Genomic DNA, 27,423 nt, shown 5'->3' with positions numbered 1-27,423 from the left:
TCTTCTGCTCTTGTACATTACAAAAAAATTTTAACTTCATCATTGCTAGAACTTCCTCACTTGAAACTTCAAGGGAAAAACCATGGTATTATGAGACTTATGAGAAAATCCTTAGAATTAGTTATGCCATATATCTAAGAAAGTACCCTCTGTAATATCTATCTTCTTGCTTATTAGGTAAAATATAACTACACATTTCTGTTACCTGAGAAATCACAAATGCACATACTTCAATGATGCATCTTTTATAATATACCATATAAAGCACAGTACTGATTTCTTGCTCTGATCCCTACAGCTTAGCTCAGCTTGTGTGGATTATCATACTTTAATGAGCTATGCATTCAAAATGTACTCTATTTCTGTTGTAGGCAAATATTTAGACCTACAAGTAGCATGAATACATATGCAAAATACTCAGAATGACTATATAAATAACATACCTTCTGCAATTACTAGAAATGTCTTATATTGAAAGTAGAATGTTGGATCTCAACTTAGAAAATGGTTGATTTAAAGGTGAATGACCTCAAATTTGTTTCTCCTGAATTATTTCTAGTTCATCTTCATCACTGTTTGAAAAGTCTTTAATGATTTCACTTTAGCTTTCTCAAAATATATTCTTTTGGTATTCTTTGCCTTGATTGGAACTTAGCAAGCAGGAAATTGCATTTAAAACATGTGGGTAGTGGCAAATAATGAAATTTGAAACTTTTCTGAACAATTCTCATTCTCAACTCGTAGGTTAAAAATCAACATATAGAGTTCTTATAACATCCTTCATTGAAACATTTTTACAGGAAAAAGCAGCAGTTTAATCTGTGAAGTATATTGGTCATATCCTGGCTATCATATTATGTATTATGGGATTTATGCAATAAATAAACAGCAATGGAATATGGATCTGCTTTGCCTCTGCAGGAATCTTCTGAAGGACAAGTCTGAGAAATATCTCTGAAAGGTCATGTTAAACATTATCCACAAGAGATTAAAGAGTAGCAACACATATAGAGAGAAGGCGTGACAAAAATTCATAGGCCACATAGGCCAAGCAATCATTAGACAGCAATAATACACCAATTTTCCATATATTTATCAAAAGAAAAACAGGATTTTCAGAATCAATAAAATTTCTTGAACCATTAAAGAACAAGATAACAGTTAACTCCAGTGGATATAAATGTGTCAATGACTCAGATTAAATGCAACAACCAGGTAGTTACCAGTCCAGTTACTCTGTCCAGGTGTCACAACAGCCACAATGCACTCGACATTTTTTGTTCATTCTTTTCAGATTTGTAGGAATCAGGTAATGACTGGCAAATATGATGTTGATTCAGCAGTGAATACAGAAAGAAGAGCAAAATTTTCAAATTGTAAAGTTATGAAAAAATATAAATTTCACATTCCTTCATCTTGCAAGATACATTACTAAAGTGTCCATGTATGTTAAAAGAGTGACTGCAAAGTAGAAAGTAGGAATTTTCATCTAATCACTTCCACAGTGACTCTCCATATCAAACTCAGAGGAGCAATCTGATCTTTCATTTGTCATCACATCACCTTCCTGCAGTCTTCTATTTCTCTGCCAACTACTATTCCACAAATGAATAGCTTTCTTGGGGTCAAACTTTTTGATATCTGGGGAGTTCATCTGAATTATCATGAGATCTGTCACACTTTCAGACACTAGTTTAGAGTGCAGATGCATCATTATGAATTTCATTTGACTGAAGCCTCGCTCTGTCTCAGCTGAACTTGCTGGCAGAGTTAGGATCAAATCTACCAATGTCAGGATGTTGGGATACTTCTTTGAATAATCTGAGTTCACCAAATCCCATGTCAAGGTCTGGATGTTCTGAAATCTAAAAAATAGTAAAAAGTATAATTATACCTATTCCTAAATATACGTCCATAATCCTTTTAAATTAATCAATAAACACAAGCAAATGCAGTATTCTTATTACCTGTTATATAGCTCTAATTTCAACATGCTCCATTCAGTTTCAACTTCATTGATTTTCACACTAGCAGCTTCTAGTACAACTTCATAATGTTTCGTCAAGACAGACACTTCCTTTTCACCAAATTCTATAACAGAGGCAACAGAAATATATTTTTGTACTTAAAAAAAAAAAAAACTTAGAATGTGCATTTCTTCAACTAGCCGCTATCATAGTTCTATACCTTCTCTCATTTTGTCAGGCCATAGTTTAAAACTTCCAATAGTAGTTGCTCTTAAGACATCTTGACTTGCATCACAGAAACAATTACGTAGCCTCTTCACCAAATTACTTAATACTTTGGTTCGTACTGATGAAATATTTCCATTCCCAACAAGCTGGTGACCATGAAAGTGCTGAATGGTCTCCATTATGCGTTCCTTTGGACCAGCTCTAAAAGATTCGAAATACAAAAAGGTATATAATAATGTTTTGCTAGATTGTAGTAGATCAGGACTCAGTCGTTACAAATGTCAGACCTTGTTTGATACATGTGGAGTGTTTCCACTGTTGACTGCATGCTTGCAAATATATCTGCAATAGAGGAGTTGTGATCCAAAGTAACACGTGACAGAATGTTGAGGACATTGAGGACATCCAACAAGAAATGGGAAAACTTGACTATCTCCATTTTCAGAAGGAAGTGTAAAAGTCCTTTGACTTTCTGCCTGTTTGAGGCTCTTGAATCCTTTTCAATCTGTAAATCAATATGGAAATAAGATGTATTAGGTAGGTGGACCAAAATTAACCATAGCAATTAATTTTTTCAAACTTTACATCCAATTTTTAAATCAGTTACCTTACTCAGATGTAGAACAATTGCAGGATAACCTTTAAGGAGAATTTGTAGAGCTGTTTGTAGACGAGGAAGCCACTGCGAGCCTCCAATGCGAGAAGGAATTGCTGGGCGTATCTTGATGGCTTCATATGTGGCTTTGAGATTATTCTTATTTAGAGGTGAGTTATGATAAAAATAATACATATTTCTCAAGCCATTGGTTAAGATGTTGTATAGCTGAATATTTTTCAGTGCTCCTTTGTAAGCCAGCTTTAGGCGGTGAGCAAAACAATGCACAGACTGTACACAAGGCTGAATTTCCCTCAGAAGCTCAGCTACCCCATTGTTTTCTCCTGTCATGACATCTGTCCCGTCACTTCCAAACCCAACTAATTTTCTTGACCAGTCTTGGTTTCCCAGATTGAGCTGAAGATTTATTTCTAAAATTTCCTCAATTGCATTTTTTATACTTGAAGCATCATTTTTTTGAACAGGTTGAACTCCAACAATTTGGCAATGGACTTTTCCTTCATTTGCAAAGCGCACGTAGACAACTGCAGCTGCTTTGAATATGCTATGTGTGACTTCATCATTAATGAGAGAAAAGAATTTACATTTCTCCAGTTTCTCTTTTAGAGCCCTTCTTTCTACTTCAGCAATAAAATGTATAAATATTCTTGCTGACTTGTCATTTCTAAATACAGAACCAATATCCACTCCTTTCATATCATCTAGTTTACACATCCAGTCAAGGTCTGTAAAAGGACGACCAGACTTAGCAATAGCATGGCATGTTCTAAAAATATTTTCTACTCTTCCTAATGTTATGGAGTTCATACTCTTCAACATTTGCTCAGCAGAAGCTCTATTTGGTGAGGCAGTACTGGCAGCTTCCATGCAGGTAGCCCAGGCATGAGCTTCACTACTCTGGTGTGTATTTATAAATTCAAGTTTGAAGTCATCAGTGCCAGAACAAAAATTATGAATGTTTTCCCCCAAATCCACATTATGCTTGCGACACAATGCACAGAACATTATTCCCCTTTCATCATCATATTTTAACCAGGAGTACTTTGTGAGCCATATTTTTGGAAACTGGCGATTCCTCTTTGTTCTTTGATATTCCAAATCTTTCTTCTCCTTCCCTTTGTCACCAACTTCTCTCTTGCTAGAAGAATTACTCTTGCCTTTAAATTGCTTCAGTGCTCTTATGGCTACAATTTAGAAAGAAACAACTAAATATAAAATAGTTTTTATTTAATACTTTATCAATTGCATTTTTTTATTATTTTTTCTTCCACATTTAGTTTGTTACATTGCAACTGGACTGTGATTTAAAATAAACAGCCATAAAAGGGAGTAAATAAAACTGAGATCTCCTCTTACATCACTTTCATATTACTCAGGACCGTTGTAAAAAATGGTCAGTTTTGGCTATAGTTTCCTTTTGACTAACATAGGTTTGTCAGAATCTGCAACCAGTAAAATGCAGCAACATAGATGCCATTTTTGAAACAGAGTAAAACAGAGTCGGGGAATGGAATTCAGTATTGTCTTTGAGGAAAAATGTCTCCAGAAGATACTGCTGATGTCACAAGTCTATTATGATCACAATTCCACCTGATATTAACAGAAAATTTTACTTGGACCAAGTCCATAAATACATAATCAAATATCTGTCCCAGAATGAATAAGATGTTCTAAAGCACAATTAACTGACCTGGTCATCTTTAAGTATGTTTATCTGCAGAAAAAAATTATTACTGTTTTGAGAGAGAGTAACTGCATAAGCTTCACATTTTGTTTTCAAAACTGAGACATTCTCAAAGCATTGAGATTGTTCTCAACATTGTTCTTCCAAATTGTTTTCAAGGTGGTCATTCTTATATTTTGTACTAGGAAGTGCCATAAGCTGACATTTTTGAAATGTTTCCCTCTAGAGTTCACAAATCTCCTACCTTTGGCAGTTGATTTAATGATTCTTTTAGCATGCAGTTGCCATAAGGTCATGACTTGGAAAAGAAAGCAGCCAAATAACTACAACAAATTCCAAGGAGAACTGAGGCAATAAAATTCAAAGTCTATTCATTGGAAAATAATAGAAGTAAAGCACTGAGGAACTGACTTACAAACAATTTGACTCCCACCATCCTTGCTGTAATTTGTACCTCAAGAAGCAAAATTAATAATTACATTAAGACAATCATAGAAAGAACTGTTATTTTGAGTGTTTTCAAAGGTCTTATGAGAAAGACTCCTGGTACTGCATTCTTGTCTATTTTACAAGAAGGGGCAAACTTTTATATATGCTTTACAGAATTTCTGAGAACAGTTTGTTCCCATTTTATTATAAGCATCCTGAAAGGCCATAACAGTGAAAAAAAAATGTTAGGAACATGCAGTTTAAATATATTTCTATTATGAGTAATTATTTGAAAGAGCTGTTTATATCTAACAGAAAACTTTAAATCCATGTTAACAGCTGTAGTCCATGTGGATAGCAAAAACAAATGGACTTCCACAGAAGTTTTCTTTTTCTGAAGCGTGCCCAAGGACACCCAGGACCAAAAAGAGAGGAGGAGAACAATTCTTCACCAACAGTAAAGATTGAAAACCTTCCCTAGCTGTAGGCAGTCACAAAAACACAAGAATAGGTTAAAAAGAAGATACGAGGCAGGATTAAAGGGTCTGCAACTGCAGAGGTCAGAGGATGGAAGAGGAAAAATGGTTCTAATATGATAATGTGTTATGAGAACACCTCTGCAGTGCCTACTGCTTCTTGAGGTGTATGGGAACCTGTGGAAATTTGGTGCTGATTACAAAAAAATAAGGATCAGAGTAGGTTCTCTGAGCCACTGTTTGAGATAGGACTCCCTATAAGATGGACTTTCAATGTCACTAACATTTTTCAAGTTTTGATTTATTTATTTTTATTTCAAAACACAAGGGTTTTAATCTCTTGGAAAATTCTGTTTTGTACATCTTGTATTTATAAGTGATCAGCTGTATGTGTCTTTAGAAAGACAGTATATTCTACAGAATGTGAGAACAGTAAATGCTAAGAGGCATAAATCATCAGATCAGATCCCTAACCCTTCTAAATTATGACGACCCCTATAAACCAGATTATATTCATTACAGGTCCTCTCTCTAGTATATTCTTACCACACGTACTTAAGGAAGTGAAGGTTATGCATCTGTGCTGTCTCTGCAACTCTACATAAATTTATCTGCCTGCCAATTCTTCCTCATTGTTAATTTCTATATGGCCATTTTGAACCAAGTTTATCAGTAGCGTGGAGATATGAAGTTTCCAAAATTTTCTTTCAGATCTGCTCTGAGGAACAGGACAATGATCCTCATATCATTCCTACTGAGGAAAAAGCAGGGAGATTCCAGGCTTTTAGCCGCTCTGTGGTCAAGACTCATATGTCAGCCTACACTCAATTCCAGACCACACACGACATCCAGTGTATTTGGCCATTGCTGTGCAAGCAAAAAACATAGATAAGAGGACATGAAGAAGACAACACTTTTTTCAAATAGGGCTAAAAGACATGGAATGAAGCAGGAGGTGTGTTATTGGGAAGAAACCAGGAATATGGGAAAAGGGCTGGATTTATTGCAGTGGTACTATGGAAAGAACACAGGATACAAAAGGAAAACTTCACTACTGAAAATAAATTTGAAAAAAAAAAAAAAACTTCACCTTCTCTACTTATGGAGCTATTTCTTTTTGACAAAAATCTTTGTCATCAATGAAATGAAAGGGAAAGCATACGTAGAAAAATCTACATAAGTTAGTCCTTCATTAAAATCCATTAAAAAGTTTAAAAATCTGTTTGAAAGTTCATATCATTCAGTGATATACCAGCTGGCATGGACATGCATTTACATCTACTTTAATAACCAATGCAGAAATATAATAAACAAATGAAAAAAAAAGTAATTAAGATTATGACCACAACTGAAACTGAAAACAGAAAAGTAATCCTTCAAAACTGAGCATTAAAAATGGTAACATAAGTTACTAGATATATACCCTGCAAACAGGGCTGAGGCATTTTGAAGTGTCATAAAGAGCATAAAGAGCAATCACAATGCCTCAGTTATAAAACACAGGTAGATACAAAGAGACTGTTTTCTAATGACACACAAGACAGCAGTACAATATTTTGATTATAAATTCCAGTTTGGCACTGTATGAAAATAGGGTTCTTCTCTCTAAACTGAAGAACACTGTAGGAAAGATAGAGATTAGAAATTTATACAAGCAACTAAACATGAAGAAATAGTAAATCTATACTACAGACAAGAATTATTTTCACATTTCATTCCCTTTTTCAAGTTTATTCTACCCTATCCTATTATATTATATTTTTGGCTAGATGTTTGGATGACAGAGATCTATGCATGTTACACACCAGACTGTAGCAATACTGCAATGGATAAATGAATGAACTAAATCTTTAGGCTGAATTATATTCATCCAAATTTAGCATTTGCACCACTAAAAGGTATTAATAGGGGATACTGTCATTCAGTGAAAAAGACAGGAATCTCAAGAATATGATTCATTCCCAACAAGAAATTGAGATACTCATCAAATACTCATCACCCCTGCAAGTGTTTCTCACTGAAATATTTACTCTATTTATTCACTAATTATTATTGATGTGTTACATGCCTAATCTTTACTAATTATCAATAATTAGGATTTTAAATGTAGAATCTCAGAGTAAGTTATTCTAATTGCTACATGGGTGAAATGAGGGGAAAGGAAACTTCCTCTGTTATACTCATAGGGATCTTGATACTGGGATATATGTATTCAAGTGCACAGACATACAAAGATGTTAAATGTTTCATAAAAGTAATTGGATACACGGATTTTTAAACAACATAGGCAAACAGTAACAGCTACTGAAATTAAATAATATACATGATATTTATACAATAGAAGACTAACAGGGTGTGTGTGGGGGGAAATGAAAGTAAAAGTAATCAGAATTAACAAATTTTCCAATATCTGTAAGGAGAGGTATTGTACCTGTCCTGGGTACAAAGCCCTTCTGATGAAGGGCTTTATTTCTCAAAAGTTTACGCATTTTCTATCTATATTTCTGGTCTAGTAAAAGATAGTTCCTCTGCCTACAAACTTAGACTTTCTTTTTTTCAAATTCTGAAGAAAAAAACACATTGAAATCTAGTCTTAGAAAGATAAAAGCTATAGATGAAGAACTTATTTCCATATTTGCATATAAGTTTCAGCCCCTATGCACACCAAAGTCAGATCATGAGGGCTACCATCATAAGTTCATGAGCTTTTTCTACAAAAGTACTTCAGAAGAGATAGCATAACCTGTACACATTATTCATGATCTGTGTGCAATTTGGACTCTGACACTAAGCAAAACCTTTTATGAAAAAGGAAAAAAAAAAGTCAACAGAACTACTGTTGACCACTACTATGTACACTGATACACTTATCTGTTCCGAATCTGGCAGCGCAGCAAAACTCAACTGAGAAATCTATAATTAGATAGAAAAAAGAAATAGCCATACAGTTTGGTTATTGATTGGCTCCTATGGTTGACAAATCTGGAATCATATTTGGCAAAATTACTGAGGACTGCTCACATCTTAGCAGACTGCATCAAAGTTTTTTAAAAGAGTCATTTTAAATTTTGGATATTGGATGTAGAAGTGCTTAAAGCCTGACTGAAAATTATTTCAGATGAATAATCAGTTCTATAATTCAAACTGGGATTGCTCATGATGATCATTGCTGTGGAAAAGAAACAGAAAAAAATAAAATAAAATTCACTCCAGTCATAAACTGGAGAATAAAAATCAAGGATGGAATCGATTTTGATCAGTTTGATAATGTGAAACATTACCAAAATTGCATTCTCTGAAGCACCTTTAAACTTGAGAAATTCCAGATGCATGCTAATTGAATTGACAGTAAATGTAATCGGAGGAGATGAGATCCATGGTTAGTTTAATTTTGTTCATATAAACAGAAAGATGTGTTATCAGCTCCATTTCATATCTGGCACGGTTCTTTCTATGAAAAAGAAGCACAATCCTGAGGCAATATATTAAACCACTGTTAACAAAAAGATCAAAGGAGTTAGTGAAATTAACAAATACTGCAGAGCCACCCTGAGTTGGGGCAATGGCACTTGAATTAATAAAATAAAACATTTAAATATTTTCTTATCAAATGAAAGACTGGATCAGTATGTAGGAAGGTCCAGCAGAGGTCACAGTTTTTGTCCATCGGTGCTTAGAATGGTCAGTAATGTGTCTCCATGGAGAACCAAGCATGCAGGACAGAACAAGTTGTCTATGATGAATCCGCAGTTCTTTAATACTTTAAATTCCTAGGGAACACAAAACTGTTTATAATTTTATAAGATTTAATTTGTAAATACCTAATAATTTTAAAGTATATTGGTAGTCCCATTTTTTGCTTTCATTTTGTCAATTTGTTAGACATATTTGAAAACACATCCTTTTGACATCTGCCAAATGTCCTGTGAGAAAACTGTTTACTTCCAACCTCACAGTCTCTCCTTTTTACTCTTTGTTTTGCTAGGTTTTCTAGGTAAATTGAAAGCTGACCTTGACCTGATAATCTTGAAGGTCTATTCCAACCGTAATGAATCTATGATTCTATTATTTCAATTAATTCAAAATTCTTCTTTATGAAATCTTCATAATGCTATACAAAATCAGCCTAATATTCCATTTTCAGAACAACTTTAGGAATTTTGCTATTTACATAGTATAGAGGATTCGTGGATTTATTTTATTAAAATTTGTAGACTTGCCCTACAGTCTATGCCTTATGTTCTCCGATGTATTACTATTACAAATGCTCAGGGGACTGCCCAGGCAAGTAGGAATTAAAAGATTAAGATGTTTGGCAAAAAAATCTAGATGTTTGGAGATTATGCAATAGAAAGATTATTAGCTGGCTACTTTTTTATATCTCCTTTGGAGCTAGCTGCTATCCAACAACTTCACTGCCGATGTGATGGGTGCTTTAGTGTATTTCCTTGTTTTATTCAATACAAGAGTAATCATGGAGGAGGCATATATTTTCTGTTGAGCATTCTATTAAACAAGGGGAGACAGAGGGATGTAAAGAATTTTTCCTGATTTTATGAGAGGAAGGATTTAACTCTCCCTGTAGAGTCTAGTGCTTGTGGTGAAGGGTAGTGGTTGTCTTAGGAAATCTGGGATGCTTTTACAATGCATAAGAGAATGAAAAAAAAAATATTTTAAAGATGCCTTGCACAAATCACATCCTAAATCAGCTGTCTAAAAAGGTAAATTATTTTGACTTAATAGTCACCAGATGGTAGAAGAATGCTGTTGCATGTTCTTGAGAACCGTACTTTAAATAATTTCTTTTCATTGTTCCAGAGTGCAGGAAGGGACAAGAGAGGAAGAAACTACAAAGAAATATTGTCATGCTGTGACAGCTGGATATCTTTGTAGGAGCTAGGGCATCCCAAAGGAAGTAGTTATGAAGATCTTATCCTGGAGGATATTTGTCTCCTACATTACCTATATGCTTCCAATTTGAAAGTTTAGATGAATTCCTGTATACTTGGAGAAAATAATGTTTCAGCACGAATCAAAATGAGTTTCTTCTATCTGCACCTGACAAAGAATTTGAAATAATGAAACAATGAAGGTTCAGGATAAAGTAGATGCCCTGCTGTGCAAGATACTTACTGTAGCAATTGTTCTGTCATTTGCAATGTTACCTCTGCTGACTGCCCTGTGGTTTGCTGGAAGGAGTCTAAAGAATTGTTTCAATCCTATGGGATCCTAGCAGGCACCATCACCACAATACAAATAAAAATTATTTTATATAACTTGGGTCCTGCCTAATTGTGAGATCAGTCCTAGATCATTCTGTCATTAAGTGAATGAAGAATGTTGGATAGGAGCCTTCCTGGTATGAATTATATGGTCTACCAAGACTAAAATTATGATGTAAGCTTCCAGAGTTTGGAACTTACTATGTACTTAAACTTAAAAAGACTGAGTCTTATCTTCCAAGCTAAAGAAAAGAAAGAAAAAGCACAAAGAAAGAAAAAGCACAAAGAAAAAGTTTGCTTTGTTGGGTCATTTTAGTGAACATAATATCAAAAAGACAATATTGTAGAAAGTTAAAGATTTCATTTCTATTTTTGCTATCTATTACAAAGGCACAATGAAAACACTTTATCTCTATCTTTAAAATTTCAAGAATATTTGAGTTTGTATTAGACAATGTTTTTAGTTTTAAGTATTTTAATTAATGAATATTTTTTTAAAAAACAAAATAAAACCTTGTAATAGGAATGACCAGTCAGAACTGGTATTTGTGTAGTACATGTATGTTTACCCCTATGCCACTAATAATTAATTACAAGTGTACAGATTTTTAGTTTCATATGGCAATATATATACAATAATATGTGCTTCTTTAGTCTCTGTAGAGGAGTATGGAATGCTTACACACACACAAGTAATCTCTGCATTATAGATAGAATGATAAACATCTCTCTAAAAGAAAACTCCTAACATCTTTCTTCTTAAAATGCATTCATGTTCAAAAGGTAAATGGATTTTCTCCACCACTATGCATGAAAATAATTTCTGAATACAGGATTATATTCAACATTATTGTGCCTTGGTGGCCTTGTTATATTGGAAGAGTTGGATCCAAAATTGTAAGTACGGATTTATGGACTCTGCTTCACAATCTTAGTGGCACTTGTACTAAAGTCACAGTTATAATCTGGAACACCGGTAGTAGTACAACCCACTGCAAATGCATGTAACTATTTGCCATCTCAGTTTAAAAATACAGCAGTATTAAGTTTTGACAGAAGGTATTTTTAAATGTCCTAAACTTAAAGTTCCCATAACTAGAGGGTAGGTACACAATAAATATACTAACAAAGGAAAGAAAAAATATGAGTTAATACTTTCAAATCACCCAAAACAACTGGCATACATTTACTTGAAGAATATAATCATTAACAGTTTAATAGACCCTATCATAAAAATAGTGGTTTTTCAACAATATGTTTTAAAATAGTACAGCTTTCGTGTTCACTGAGTTCTGAATTAGTAAATGAGTTAAAGACTTGCATTTGAAATGATTTCTAAGCAAAGTATGATACGTAGCTCTTTAAAAAACATACTACACGGAGAGATAGAATAATATTAAGCACATTGTCTTGAAGATACGAAGCCCATAACAGAGACACTAAAAGCTTCCAAGTGGTCTGGTATTTCACATTTCTAATATTTTACACTAATATTTTACTAACTTTGCTTCTATATTTTGCACCATCTTTAACTGTAGTATGATCTTTAACAATATAGGTGACTAATATTTAGTAACTCTTTGCAGTTACTTTTTTTAATTAGCTATCTAACTGCCTCTCTGGAACGAAGTAGAATTTTTTTTTCTTACCTTTAGGTGCGACTTGTAGAAACTGCTTATGAAATGTATTAAGCTGTGAAATAGTTAGAGTACCACTGTCAGAGGTCTCTACTTGTGGAACATGTGGCGGAGGAACAGGATCAGGAATCACTTTCACATCACTGCTGAGGAAGAAATCTGTTTCTTCTAAAGTCATTTCATACTGGATTTTGCTAGAACACTCAATGTGGTGTCGTCCTATCTCAATCAGCTTTTCAACACTGTGAAAATGTAAATGCAGGAAACAGTAAGTACTTTTTAACAGAGAATGTTAATATCAAGTTCAAATGTTAATGTGTTTACACTCTGGGAGCTTTCCTGAAGAAAGAATCACAAATCCTCATGTAAATTCTGTACTCAGCAAAATCATTACGAAGTGTACTCCTACTCTGGCAGCAACACATTTTATTGCTGTGGTAAGAAATATAGGCAGATCTAAGCCACATAAGAGACCTGACAGAAAAGTATGAAATGATGAAACTTTATTTATTCCATAAATTTCATAGGAGACATATATATTCCATTTGTAATCATCCTTTTGGTTATTCTCGATGCCTCATCCCCTAGTCTGCCCTTAGACTGTAGGTCTACAAAACACTTTCTAGAGTAGCATTCTGCAGAGATACGTGACCTGCTGTTCCAAGTCTGGTGAGCATGACTTACACTTTTTAACAGGTATAGGCACGGGATTGGCCTGAGGTTTCAGGATTATGCTTGCATCCATCCAAAGGACATGATATTCTGTAAATAATGTATTTTGGAAGAGGTTGTCAGGAGGGCCAACAAAGCTGGCTAGCAAGTAGAGCTCAGCCTCTTTGGGCTATTGCCTGCTAGAACCTTCACATATTACATCCTTGAGCGTGCACTGACATGAACCAACCAGCACTGCCCCAAGTATGCTTTGAAATTTAACACAGGCCAGAAATATTTTCCAAAAGGCAATGTGACATTTTTCTTCTGGAAAGTAAAACACTTTAATGATATAGACATAGGCCACTCTGTGCCTGGTGCCCTAAGTGTCACATAGTGGTTCCAAGCACATTTTGGTAGAAGAGAAAAATGGCCAAGAAAAAAAAAGACATTGAATTATTTTTTTGATTAATGCTATACATGTACATAGTGTTCATAACAGTAGGTGGAGCTTTCCAGCATTTGTATAGTACAGAAAGAAAAATAAAAATAAATAAAAGTAAATAAACACACCTACAATCAAAGTGACAAAAACCACTAAAATGATATACAGACTTTTAGGAAATTTAATATCTGATTGTCTGATGATGCTTATAAATTGCTAAATCTGTAGCCTAGCAAAACAGTAAAACTGATCATTAATTACCTCTACCATTGCCAGCGGAACCTTCTAATTATTGAAGAAACGTGTTATTACCATTCAGTTATTTAAGATAAAATTAAATTTTAGCTCATGAAATGAAATGATTATTTTCTAATACATTTTGCAAATTATTTGTTCTATATAAACAAACACCCTTACCAGCTTAGTCAATTAAAAAAACAAAATAAATGAATCCTGCTCAAAATTGGATATACATTACCTGGACATTTCTGCTAGGAACCTGGCTCCAAGCCACTTTTCCATATCTTTATAAGCTTCTTCTGATTTCACTGTTAGTTCTTCAATATATGCTAATGCTTTTTCTTTTATAAGATCTAGACGAGATTTGGTGGCTTCTTCTGTTAAAATATTTTTAATAATAATAATAATTAATACTTATAAAATTGCATGAATTTTCACCCTTAAGCTCCTGATGTTTAACACATTAATCTGTACTTAGGCAGCAAAATATTTATTTCTCATGTTCTTAAATTATTAATTTTTCAGAATTACCCTTATTGTACCATTTATTTTACAAAACTGTGTATTCTATAAGTATCAGAATTCACAAGGTAACAAATCTCTTAATAAAGCTAATGCAGAGGTGCAGGAGATGTTTAAGTACACAGTGACATCAAACTAATTAACATTATATAGCAAACACACCTAGCAGTGTAACAATGGAAGTGTAACATGTTATCTGTGTTAATCATGATAAAAGTTAGTTTTTCTTTTCCTAACTTCCAGCTCTTCAAAATTAACTTCCTTGGTTTTGCTCCAACCTTTCTACATATGACTATTTTATACCCTAAAACTCAGTTTTCATTTGCTTAGTGACCACTAGGAAAGTAATTAATCGCTACAAAAATTATGCTTAGAATATTCAATTTAAACTTTTAAAAACGTTGGGAATTTCAGAATTCAGAATTTGTTAGATTTCCGAATAGAAAGAACGGAGAGAGTTTTTCACTGAGAGACTAATAGAGAAGAAAGAAGATGAAAAGACAAGATATGGGAACAATATCCAAGGTGAAATGGATGCGAACTGGATGCGAACTGGACAGGTATTGATAGAGACATGAAACAGACACTGACAGTTTTTTAAAGCCTTAGAAAAGAAGAATGAGAGAAGAGTAGCTGGATATTATTCTCAATCTTAAACATAAGCCAATTCAGTGTTCAACTTGATTTTTTCTTTATATTTAACCTTCTCTGTGACAGAATCTTTCAAATAAGTAATCTTATATAGTAATTGGCATAGTGGCTTCAAAGTTAAAGAATGTAAAATTATTTATATTACAATTCTTACTACGAAGCTTTCAAAATACTTTGGGGCTAAAACTTTCTTTAGGCAGCTAGTGTAGAAAGATGAACTGTGAAAAGTATGAGACAGGTCATTTTAATGTTATTTCTCAGTCACAGTAGAATGCAATACTGAGCACTTCCTCCATTAAGAAAGAAATAGTTGATCAAAATTTTACACCTAGCATTGATTTGGGTCTCATAGAAAGGTTATTTGATTTGAGGGCAAAGACATAGAAGTTCTAAGCAACTGAGAATATCTTAAAGGAAAGTGGTAGATATACAGACATTTGGTCTGGTGTGGTGCTAGAGAAGCCCTGTGAACCCCCCACGGCTCAGTACTGGGGCTAGTTCTCTTTAATATCTTTATTGATGATCTGGATGAGGGGATCGAGAGCACCCTCAGGAAGTTTGCAGATGACATCAAGTTAGGTGCGTGTGTCGATCTGCTCGAGGGTAGGAAGGCTCTGCAGGAGGATCTGGATAGGCTGCACCGATGGGCTGAGGTCAACTGCATGAAGTTCAACAAGGCCAAGTGCTGGGTCCTGCACCTGGGGCAGAACAACCCCAAGCAGAGCTACAGGCTGGGAGAGGAGTGGTTGGAGAGCTGCCAGGCAGAGAAGGACCTGGGAGTATTGGTTGATAGTTGGCTGAATATGAGCCAGCAGTGTGCTCAGGTGGCCAAGAAGGCCAACAGCATCCAGGCTTGCATAAGAAGCAGTGTGGCCAGCAGGGCTAGGGAAGTGATTGTCCCCCTGTACTCGGCTCTGGTGAGGCCGCACCTTGAGTACTGTGTTCAGTTTTGGGCCCTTCACTACAAGAAGGACATCGAGGTGCTTGAGAGAGTCCAGAGAAGGGCAACGAAGCTGGTGAGGGGTCTGGAGAACAAGTCTTACAAGGAGCGGCTGAGGGAGCTGGAAGCTTAAAGGAGGCTGTAGAGAGGTAGGGGTTGGTCTGTTCTCCCACATGCCTGGTGACAAGACGAGGGAGAATGGTCTAAAGTTGTGCCATGGAACATTTAGGTTGGATATTAGGAAGAACATCTTTACAGAAAGGGTTGTTAGGCATTGGAATGGGCTGCCCAGGGAAGTGGTGGAGTCAGCATCCCTGGAGGTCTTTAAAAGATGTTTAGATGTAGAGCTTAGTGATATGTTTTAGTGGAGGACTGGTTAGTGTTAGGTCAGAGGTTGGACTAGGTGATCTTGGAAGTCTCTTCCAACCTAGATGATTCTGTGATTCTGTGAGTCTGTGTTTTGTTTATTAACTGCTGTTTGCCCTCTAGTTTTCATAAGTACTACGTAAAAGTTAGCCCATCCAAGGCTAACTGCCAACTGCTCCTGTATAGAATATGTAACAGTTAAACTCTATCTATTCTTTAGTGAGAATGAGTTCTTTTATTCTACTAAAAAAAATCTTAAAAAAAAAAATCAATTAATTTTCAGTTTGGAATTTCTGTTTTTCAGACATCTACTTTTTGCTGATAGTGACCAATTGGCTTGGAAGTTATTGGGCAGGACAAAGAGACAGAAAGCTGAGTCATACAAGTTTTTTTGGAAGGGTCTGTCTAGTAGGGGGTTTGGAAGAAAAAGCAAACTTGTGTCTCTCTGCTTAAATCCTGCACAGCTTGAGGAAGATGAAACTTGAGAGAAGAGCATCAATGAAATATGTAATTGCCAAAAAATTCTTCCACAGATCAAAACAATTAAAATACTGAACTCAATTCAGTTGAATACTGAAGAGTGGCCCATCTCAAACGTATTCTTTCATGAAGAATACTTGCTTAGTTGTGGAAATGACATGACATGACATGAAATAAAAACATTTCTATTTTGCTATATCTATCACAAAATTCCCTGATGACTACCAGTCTAGAAAATGTCCTAATTTCTTCAGACACTATTTTCTCTACCTAACTTTACTTACCCATCCTTCTTCCCCCAAAGAGTTTCTGGTTAGTTTTGACTGTTAATTACCTAAATTAGGAATAATGATCACCACCAAATGTAAGTAGCCAAACAGTAACATACCCTCATGTTTCAGGGCAGCAAAATATTCTTGCTGTATTTTAAGTGTCAGTTCTTGCTTCTTTAATTCTTCAGAGGTTAAAGGAACTGGACTGACTTCAACCACAGGTACAGTAGAAGGAAGTCCTGCAGAGAAATAGTCCCACTCACAGTCTTTGGACTTTGATGGTAATTGTGTGTCTGCACACAGGCACTCACAAGACATTTTCATTTCACATTTTTCATTTTTGAAATGAAAAATGGCACTTTCCACCTCACTTGGTATGACCATTTATGAGGACGCAAATGTGTTTACACAGTTGTCTTATGTCAACAAAACAGCTAGTTTTCTTCAAAGATGATTTACATCTGCATGACATGCTAACATTAATGCTGCATAAAAATAGTCCAATGTATACATCTGTATTAAAATTGGTTAAACAACATCCCAAAATGTATTTCTGACTGGAAAATCATGATTGAACATATACACCTTCACTGTGATCCTGGAAAGTCAAAATGGCCTCTTTGACCTTAAAATCTACCAATTCATAACAGTCTGTATATAAATACACCTCTTTTAAATGATAACTGTTCCTTCTGCAGCAAAATCAAGTTTAGCATTCCGTGAGCTACCTTTGCATCTTGTTTTAGCTTACACAGCCATGAACACATATTGTAAACATAGTATTTCATCATGCATAAAATTATTTCTGCATACATAACACCTTGACTGTTATTCAAAAATATTAATCTTTGTAACTGCTTTATCCTAGAAGAAAAGCAGATGAAGCAGTTAGAGAAAATTACAATAGCATCTGCACGATATCTAAGGTAAACATGTAAACATAAAGCAAACAGTTAAATCTTGAAGTGATGAAATTACATGTGATATATTGCAACGCTCAGTTACTAGCCTGTAGTTCTAAGTAAGGGAAGTCTTATGTTACAGGAGCACTACAGTAACAGTTTTCATAATAAACAATAAAACAAGCATCAATTGATATTTGATTTTGTATCATAAGGAGTTCACAGCTGAGTTCTAGTCACACTTCTGTCACTTCCCATTTTTGTGACTTCAGGTAAGTAATCTAGTACCAGATCTGAAAAAAAATTACTTCCAAGAAGCAATCCACAAAAGCCTAACATAGCCACTTAGCATACAAGAGCTGATAGCTGCTGATTTTTTATCACAAATCTTTTTTAGAAAACTAAACATCTATGAATTTCTTGGCTGAATTGAGGAGCTAAGTACATAGCTAAATCTCCCTGGAGCTCGCAGGTTCAGTATCCACGCAGCTTAGTATTTGCAAGGCCATACTTGTTCACTGTAGTATGAGCACAACTCAACCAGAGAGGCAGGACTGAGTACATTGCAAATAAAATGTCTGCCAAAGAAAAAATGCTACCTGCCTTATGCAAAATAACTCTGCAGTTACAGCTTTCTCACAAGAAATGGAACACCTGAACTTCAGGTTACCCCCACACATGGAGGGCTCAAGCCCCTCTCTTGATTTGCAGAATGTCTTAACAAAAGACACAAGGTTCATACCATTAAACTAACTTCTTGCATAAGCTATGACTTTTGCAGAAAGTTATGGCAGTTACTTAAACCACTACCTGCTCAAGGTAGTGTTTATGAAAAAATGTGTAAACAGCATTGAATGACAGGAGTCTTCCCAGCAGACTGTTAGATTATTACTAAGCTAAAGACAGAGAGTCTTCTAGGTCTTTTTGTCTTGTGTAAGTAAAGTTTGTATTCTTACATGCACAGTGAAAAATAAGAGGGTAGGACAGACTCTTGCCAGGCCTATTTGCAAGATCTACCTCAACAGGAACCTACTCTTTTTTAGGACTATAAATGCTATTAGATTTTATTTTCTTTACACCATCTTTAAGTTACATTTTAAAATGATGGACCTTGGTAGATCTAAACTACTATAATTACTAATGAATTCATTCAGAAATATCTTCAGATATTGGCTAATGTCTTGATTTTGTTCTTTTTTTTTTATGTTTGAAACATTTTAGCTTGACTGGAAAGTAGGAGGAATTCAATGGGAGTTCGTTAAAGTTCATAATTCTAACTCTCTCATTCCACAACAGCACATGGATAAAAATTAATATTTACTTTTTATTTTGAATATCAATCCATATATAATAATAACGATAACACATAAGATTAAATATACCCAACTGTCATTCAACAGCCTCTGCATTCCTTTATCATCATCAGCTTTTCACATATTTGACATTTCAAAAGAGAAATTAAATATAAACTAAATACCTTGGGTTACCCCTTCCCATATTACTGTCACATTTACATTTCAGTAATTTCAAGCACTTCTAAAACAAAGTCTGCATTTCAAATACCTTTCTTTTTAGTAGGTGATTTGGGAGAAAGCTTTTTGGTATCTTTGGCATTCTTCCCTGTATCTTTGCCTGACGTGGTCTGAGAAGACTTCAGATCTTCTTTCAGATCTAGCTGCTGTTCTTTTTCTTCCTCCCATGACTTCATTTCAGCTGTTACCTTCACATCATATTCACAGTCAAGTAAATGGCATCAGTACTATCCAATTATTGTTTTAAATAGCCTATACTTACTGCAAGTACTAGCTAAGACATACACACTTAAATATAAGAGATATTTAAAGTAATAAATAATCAGAATGTAATCATTGTATCAAAAATAAAATTGTACAGCAAAAGTTTAAGACAAAGATGGTAGTTTTAATTCTTGTAATCCACTATCTACCTACTCTGGGAAAAGGTGTGAAAAGTAAGAGTCAGATGTGAAATGTAAGACTGTACACAAGCAACACTACAGTTACACTGTAAGGCTGCAGAATTTCAATTGTTTTTAAATGATCATTATGAAAAAAAAAAAGCAAAAAACAAAACAAAGAAACAAAAAAAGAGAACAATCTCATTTACTTTTAGCTATATATAAAAAAGGATGTATCCATGGTTTTTGAAGTTTTGAACAAAACTTGTATCCCAAGATTAGACATCCTTCTCATGGTTCTATAGAAGAATTAGGGGAGAGTTTATCATGGAAGAAGTAGATATATAGAGCCAACATTCAAAGTATTTCTCTCTGTACTGGAATGAAAGGGTCAGTTCCAAATATGGAGATTCTGCAGATCTGATAATACACAGATCCAACAATTACCTCATAGAAATGAAGATGTATTCAATGGAAATATCAGTAGGGGAGTAACACACATGAAACTGTGATACACAGTGCGAAGGCTGTGTGTCCAGGCTACATACTGAATGAGAAGCCTTGACAGTCCTTTCCAGAAATCTTTAAGTAAACAAAACATTCCTCACCATATCTGATACTGCTGTTACTGCTGTTTGCCATGTATCAGAAATAAGATTTTCATCTTTGCCAAAAGTGGCTGCTACATTTTCAGAAGAATTTTCATCCTTAATACTCTTCAGTAGAATTCCCCTGTTTTTTGACTTGGTAATATTTGTTTCTGGTAAATGCAGTTTTACAGAAACTAGAGGAATCCTGAAAAATAAAATATAAGGCATAAATCACTTTCCCTTTGTAATGAGATAATTTATAACTATTTTGGAGAATATGTAAAGAGAATGAAATGTTATTTTTAAAATTTATCACAGCAACGGAAAAAGGATGAACTTTCCTTATGACCATTAGTGGTAAAATGTGTGCATGACAAGAAAATTGGCTAGTTTAACTATAGAAACTAAGGAATAATAATAGAGGGATAAAACTACGTCACATGTCTGTGTGATCTAATGATGTGGGCTAGAAGCACAGCCTCATTATTCAGATGTTTTCTAAATGAACTGTAAGTATTAAAAAATATAGGTGTTGACAGCGTTTTTGATATTGTCAAATTATTTGATAGTATCCGTTACCTTTAATATTGCATTCAATTCTGTGAGTTTTTCTAGGCTGCTTTGATTTATATTTGTCATTACATGACCCATTTCATTACGTTTGTCTGTGCACATATTAAAACTGTTAATGCTCTCTAATAGTATTTAAGTTAGTTACATGAGGATTGTGCTGAAAACTGTCAGCAATGCAGAGGGAAGTAGGAAATATTCCTAGAACAGATTTCTTTCTAAGGCAGCTTTTGAAACATTTTACAATTCAGAGTTGTATTAGTGAAAATGATGTGAAAATGAAATGATCAGTCAAAAATCAGGAATAACTTAAATGTACAAAATGATGTAAGATTCATCTTTTAACTATTGTCAGTAGTTAAAAATTCTTATTTCCCAATCCTTTGAAATACACCCACATTTATTTCCACATTCACCCATAAAGCAACGAATGCCTTATAATTTTTGATATTTGTATGATTTAATAATGTATTTCTACCTTCTTGATTTGCTCTGATCTTCTTTCTGCTCTATATCAATAATATCTAGCAATGGGAGTCTAGTAAAATTTTGACTGTCATCTGTTGGGATTTTTCCTTCCATTGCCTTGTAATAATCATGAAGAAGTCTCTTTGTATCTTGGAAACGATCCACTTCAACCTCAAGAAGAAAGAACAGAAAGATTGAAATTCAAAACAGGACAGAACAAAATTCTGTTACATTTTTAAATAGACACTAACAAAAGCAATTCTAAAACATAAAAGTTTTAGGGAAAATGACAAACATAACCATATTTGTTTGAATATTTATACTGTATTTAACACAATTTCCACTGGCATCAACAATGTCTTTGAAATTTACATTCTTAATTTTCACGCAAGAATTTCTAACAATGATAAAAATCTTAGTTGTTAGAATAGGAAAAATATTTCCAATAAGCAATGTTTGATACATTAAATTTAATTATAATATATTTTCATGTGTGTGTATTCCTGTGCTAGTAAGTATACCAGCACCAACAAACTACAATGATCACTTTGGTCAAAATAAATAAAATCCTTAATAACATAAAATAAAAAGAGTTAAGTGATGGACAAAACAATTTAAAAGCCACACAGTTTATCCTAGACAATGAAATCAACAGACTTTACACACCTAAATACCTTGAAGGTTTTTTCTGTGAATCTCCTCAGGAGAAATCAAGATTCAAAAAACATTTAACACCTGTCATGTTTTGATTTATTGATACAGAACAGTGTTAGTTTCTAACTGACAAAATTCATGGGAAAATGCACAAAACCACATTCACAAAACAAAGAATAAAACCTTTGTGGTGTAAAAAAGCACTTATCCATAAGTTAAGGAAAAAATATCTTATATTATGACAGTGCACACAAAGAAGGGCGGAAAGAAATCTGATATAACCTTCCTAAGGTTAAGACTTTGTTAAACGGATTTTTTACAAATCTATATGTTTATACAGTAACAAAACCACCTGGAGAATATATGTAGCTTCCCACAGAAAAACCCGCAAAAGGAGAACTCAAGACCAACAAAGTCTATTTTTGGTTGTTTCTCAAACAAAGCCATAACTTAATGATTTAGCTATTATATTTTTATTTTTGTAGTTGTAACAATAATTCATTTAATTTGGGGAGTATATACTAAGTAAGGAAAATAAATAAGGATAATAAATAAGGAAAGAATAAATGATTTTTTTCTTAAGGAAAAACATAAATATTACATATTGTTAATATATTTTTCATCTTAAGAGTCTATTCTGCATATCCACAGAAGACAGATCAAACTAGATTCATAGTGAATCTCTTCTGGACTGCATCATACATGTCAATGAAACTCTGCCAAAGAGAATTAAGCTTGCAAACTTATACATGAATATAAAAATAGAAAAAGACAAGATTTAAGCTCAGCGATATTATTTTAATTTGGCTTCTTTGCACATATTATTTAAGATACAGAATTTAAATACACAATCATATAAATAACCTAATGAATGTTGTTCAGTTAGTCAGCAGGTATTTGATATTTAGATCTCTTAGTTTAGTCAATGACCTTAGTTTTTATTTGTGGCATTATTTAGGCTCGTTGAAAATAGAGTTAATAATTTCCCTACTATAATTTAGTTAGATTGCCACAACATTCATGTAAGATAAGAGAGTGGTTCCCTTGTTTAATAAGCCTATAAAAATAACACAGAGTTAGAGGTCAGGGAGCCCAACCAAAGGTACTTTTTCATCCTGACTTTTCAACTAAATTAGCATAACATGGCATGTGTTTAAAGCACTGATTTCACCACCTTCTTTAATGCTGCCAAAACTTTGAAAGCAAGATCACTCAGTTTACAGAAATGCCTGTCCATTCCATTCCATTCCATTCCATTCCATTCCATTCCATTCCATTCCATTCCATTCCATTCCAGCCCTAAACCCAATTTATCTACCTAAAAATGGCAGTCACAGGAAAATAAATCTTACTTTACTTCAGGAACTGAAGTAATTCACAGTCTGGCTGAATGAGAAGGCATACTGTTGGGAAGGGAAGAGCCAGCTAAGTGAAGATGGACTTGTGAAAACTGTGAAGTTAGATGTGTGAAAGCTGCACCACATTTCAATGGATTTTCTCAAGAATAACAAATAACATCACTTTCTCAAAAACATTCCTCACAACTATATATGTTTTTTTAAGACTAGGTAAAATTTCAAGCCACACTGGTGAAGTTACAACTGAAATAATTTCTTGATATGGGAAACACAAGACAATCTTAGCCGTAAGTGTGTCTACAACCATGGTCAATTATGTAATTTGTACATAAAAAACTGATATTAACGTAATCACAAAAGGATAATCAGTTTTAACATTTCTGTTACAAAACTCAGATAATTCAATGGACTGATAAAACTTCAAAAGTAGCACTATGCATTACAGATTGAAAGTTCATGGTGTTGGACAATAACAATGGTGTCTTTCTTAAATTTTTCTGCCTGCAAAATGGGTAAATATATGGATTGTCATCCACTTCTCTAACATTCTAGATAAAATCACACATCTCTAACATTCTAGATAAAATCAGAAGAGGCATGAACATTTGCTTATCTAATTCTCGATCCCTCATTTATTCAAAGCCAAACATGAAATTCCTCTGAGGCTTACTGTCTTCCAAATCTAATTCGTTGTCTACTTCCATTGCAAACTCTATAGTAGAGTCTATATCATACCTGCATAAGTGAAAAAAAATGGTTTATTGCGATCCCCTTATGATCCAGTAACCAGCCATCACTCATGATATCAGTACATTCCTGCTCTGCTTCTTCCCTTCTTTTATCACAGATATCCCAGAGAAGATCTCTTAAGTCCTGAAACACAAAATAAAATATGAGAAATAACTATGAAATAAAACACACATACATTTTTATTTATTATTAAAAACTATATTTTTGCCTGTGTGCAAGGCATCTTCCTCTTTTTTTTTCTTTTTTTTTAAATTGTTATTAAAGTCTAAGCCTGGTCCAAGAGTTATGTGCTTATAGACAGCTGACAGAAAGTAGTTTTACAAGCATGCCAAAGAGAAGACTCCAGAGGTATAAGATTAATGCATAGGACAGTACTAGGCTGCCTTGCTTTCACCAAGCAAAGCCCTATCTAAGCCAGACAAAGACTTCAGAACAAGAGTAGCTAAGCTCCTAACAGTACCAGCAACTTTCCACTTGAAGGGTTTGCAATATAAGTATAAGGAGAACTCTAAGGGGATGTGCAATATGAGTGATCCTGAGAAAATCATCTCACTATTCAAACATTCTGCTATTTGCATAGCTCCATTCTATTCTTGCTTTAACATGGATGGTGTTATATAACTAAGTAACTAAGTGCTCTTCACTAATTTCACAGAATCACAGAATTTCTAGGTTGGAAGAGACCTCAAGATCGTCGAGTCCAACCTCTGACCTAACACTAACAGTCCTCCACTAAACCATATCCCTAAGCTCTACATCTAAATGTCTTTTAAAGACCTCCAGGGATGCTGACTCCACCACTTCCCTGGGCAGCCCATTCCAATGCCTATCAACCCTTTCGGTAAAGAAGTTCTTCCTAACATCCAACCTAAAACTCCCCTGGCACAACTTTAGCCCATTCCAATTTACTACATCTAACAGCAGCTATGTAGATCACTGTCAACACTGAGAACCTAGTAAGCATAAAACATGCATGAAAACCTTCTGTTCCCCACTACCATTTCCACATGGAAGTGGCATTACAGACCTCTATGGGGTAAGAAGAGACAAGAAAAAGGAGCTGTTAAATGCTGTGGTATGCTCAGGCAAGCCGTTTCTCAGTCTCCAAGCAGTTCTACATCACCTGATTTATTCTGGGAAGAAAGGAAAGCTGTTCCAGACTACTACCCTTACAACAAGGAGGTTAGGTTTCAGGTGATGAGTGATTCCATATTCACCAGCTCTGGGTCTCAGCCTAGTCAGTCAGATCCTGTTTCTCCCACTGTATCTGAAAACTTCAGATAAATTCAGCTGTCCTCAGGAGGACAAGAGCCACAGGGAAGCTGACAAATTAATAGTCCTTGAGCTACTTAACACAGCAGTGGCATAGATAGAAGGTAGCCAAACTGAATGCTATCAGATACCTGTGGTTGTTCTGCACTGTAGGATATACACATAAGGAACTGTTACTGAATAAAAAGATATAAGCTTACAAGTGACTCGTTTTGTGGATATAAATAACACTAACTAGTATTTTGCACAAACTGATGTACAGTTCTTTAGAGTATCTTCCTGCGACAAGTAACAAGCAGCATTTTCTTCTTGGTTCTCATCTTATGCAGGTCACAGTTTTGATTTACTGTAAATAGTGGCTACAGCTGGAAAAGTAGATGGTGAGCTATCTTTTTCAGGGAGAAGCCAAAAACATGTTTTATGTGTCTCTTCTTTTTCTCTCTCACCACTCTATCTTATTTCAAAATGAAACAGCTTCTCTCCCCTTCTTTCTTTGTACTCAGGTAGAGGAAGAAAGAAAAATGGATGCATGTGCTAAGTTGTCTCCTATACGGGGCAAGAGATGTAGTAGGATCAAGTGACTGAACACATCAGATGATAGCAAAGTCATGAGTGGGAAGTGGGAGAAATAGATAAAAGACAGCGTAACAGAGATCTTATGTGTGGTGATTCTGTTATGAGTTTGGTTGCCAAAGCCTTGGATGTCAGAGCCTTCGATGTAAAAGCCTTTGAGGGATTTTTCACACATGGTAAGATGGGATGTATTTTTCCATTTTCCAGTTGGTATCAGAGAAATGTGGTTTATGGGTTTCACAACATGGCAGCTTCCAGTGTGGATGGTGTTTCAGAAAGGGTCCAGCTGAGATGACAGAGTTCAACAGTCTGGGAAAGCAGAAATGTTTAAGGAAATATATTCCACAGATTCCAGCCCTTTTCATTTCCTCTCTCTTCTTTTCTAGTAACACAGAAGGATGAATGACAGAATTCTCACATTTGCGGAGGTACAACTGATGGGCCTAAACGCACAGAGGAAGCATCATCTTCACATTCACCCACAGGTTTGGAATCCACAAGGACTAGAATGGGTAATTTGGAAACAGAATTCCTGGTAGTCATGCCTTGACTACAAACAGTCTTACTTATGGTGCTTAGCATTATCACAGTGCCTGAGACTCATTGCCTAAATGTCAAGAAAATATAGCACTATCTCATCCTCTTAGCCTAATTTGAAATGGAGAATGTCAAACAAGGATCTCTGTTATGAGTGAAAGGTCAAATACTTAAAATTTTAGCTTTCTAAAATATAAGACAGAGGGATTCCAGTTTTTTTTTGTAATTCCATTTACTGGAAATTAGGAATATGAATGATGATTGTTAAGTCTTCTATTGCATCCTATTGAAATAATGTTATATAAAAGGAGGTACTGTTTTTTTTTTCCATTTTTGTGAATCAATCTATAATTCTACCAATGTTTCCTACAACTAAAAACGTGTCTGTCGTTTTCTTCTCTTTTCTGGGAGCATTTCCTGACTTGATTTCAATGAAAAATCATGCAGAAGTATGTTTTCTTCTGAAAGCAATATAGGATAGTGTAGAATTCTGTTTATGTCTGTTCTGAAGTGGGAATCCGGTAAATTCAAAGATAGCTCCATTTCCTGCCTATGTTTAAATTGGCTCCGAACTTGTTAGGACCTTTACAGCTATGTATTTCTGTGAAGAGCTCTCAGGGGAGGTATGAGAGCAAACACTTACCTGCATCAAAACATTTCACAGAAATTCTCTGTACTTTGTATGAATCAGCTTTAGAACACATATATTACCATATCTCATTTACGGAAAAACTAAATGGCTGACAAGATTTGCCAGAATGTTATGGAAATGACCAAAACTATAAGTAACATCTCTGAAAACCATACAATGTAAAGAAAAAGAAAGCAGACTTCTTACTCTAAAATGTACCAGAATATGACAGTCTAACTTAAACAAAGAAGCAAGACATAAGAAAGGCATGGCCACAAGCCATACCAATTGTGACTTATCACTTTATGTACAACAAGAAGTTAATTAGTTTAAGAAGAGTGGTAAAGAGCCAAAAAAAATGTAAATAATAATATCAT

At 34.6% G+C, this 27,423-nt stretch overlaps 1 protein-coding gene across 1 annotated transcript in view; it reads right to left on the bottom strand.

The window, feature by feature from the left end:
- Nucleotides 1-1,443: 1,443 nt before the first annotated feature.
- SPEF2 (sperm flagellar 2) overlaps nucleotides 1,444-27,423 on the bottom strand; it is a 65,643-nt gene continuing 39,663 nt past the window's right edge. Inside the window, exons 22-33 of the mRNA XM_032206413.1 lie at nucleotides 24,019-24,156; nucleotides 21,282-21,442; nucleotides 20,252-20,438; nucleotides 19,292-19,448; nucleotides 16,943-17,065; nucleotides 13,834-13,972; nucleotides 12,272-12,501; nucleotides 2,803-3,995; nucleotides 2,483-2,700; nucleotides 2,188-2,396; nucleotides 1,968-2,091; nucleotides 1,444-1,865 (exon numbers count right to left, since the gene is read on the bottom strand). Of these exons, the coding sequence (XP_032062304.1) occupies nucleotides 1,490-1,865; nucleotides 1,968-2,091; nucleotides 2,188-2,396; nucleotides 2,483-2,700; nucleotides 2,803-3,995; nucleotides 12,272-12,501; nucleotides 13,834-13,972; nucleotides 16,943-17,065; nucleotides 19,292-19,448; nucleotides 20,252-20,438; nucleotides 21,282-21,442; nucleotides 24,019-24,156 (3,255 nt within the window). The 3' untranslated portion in view covers nucleotides 1,444-1,489. The remainder of the gene's footprint in view (nucleotides 1,866-1,967; nucleotides 2,092-2,187; nucleotides 2,397-2,482; nucleotides 2,701-2,802; nucleotides 3,996-12,271; nucleotides 12,502-13,833; nucleotides 13,973-16,942; nucleotides 17,066-19,291; nucleotides 19,449-20,251; nucleotides 20,439-21,281; nucleotides 21,443-24,018; nucleotides 24,157-27,423) is intronic.

Source organism: Aythya fuligula, chromosome Z (assembly GCF_009819795.1).
Source record: "Aythya fuligula isolate bAytFul2 chromosome Z, bAytFul2.pri, whole genome shotgun sequence".
Lineage (NCBI taxonomy): Eukaryota > Metazoa > Chordata > Aves > Anseriformes > Anatidae > Aythya > Aythya fuligula.
The sequence above is the reverse complement of the archived record's forward strand: the minus strand, read 5'-3'. Positions and strand labels throughout refer to the sequence as shown.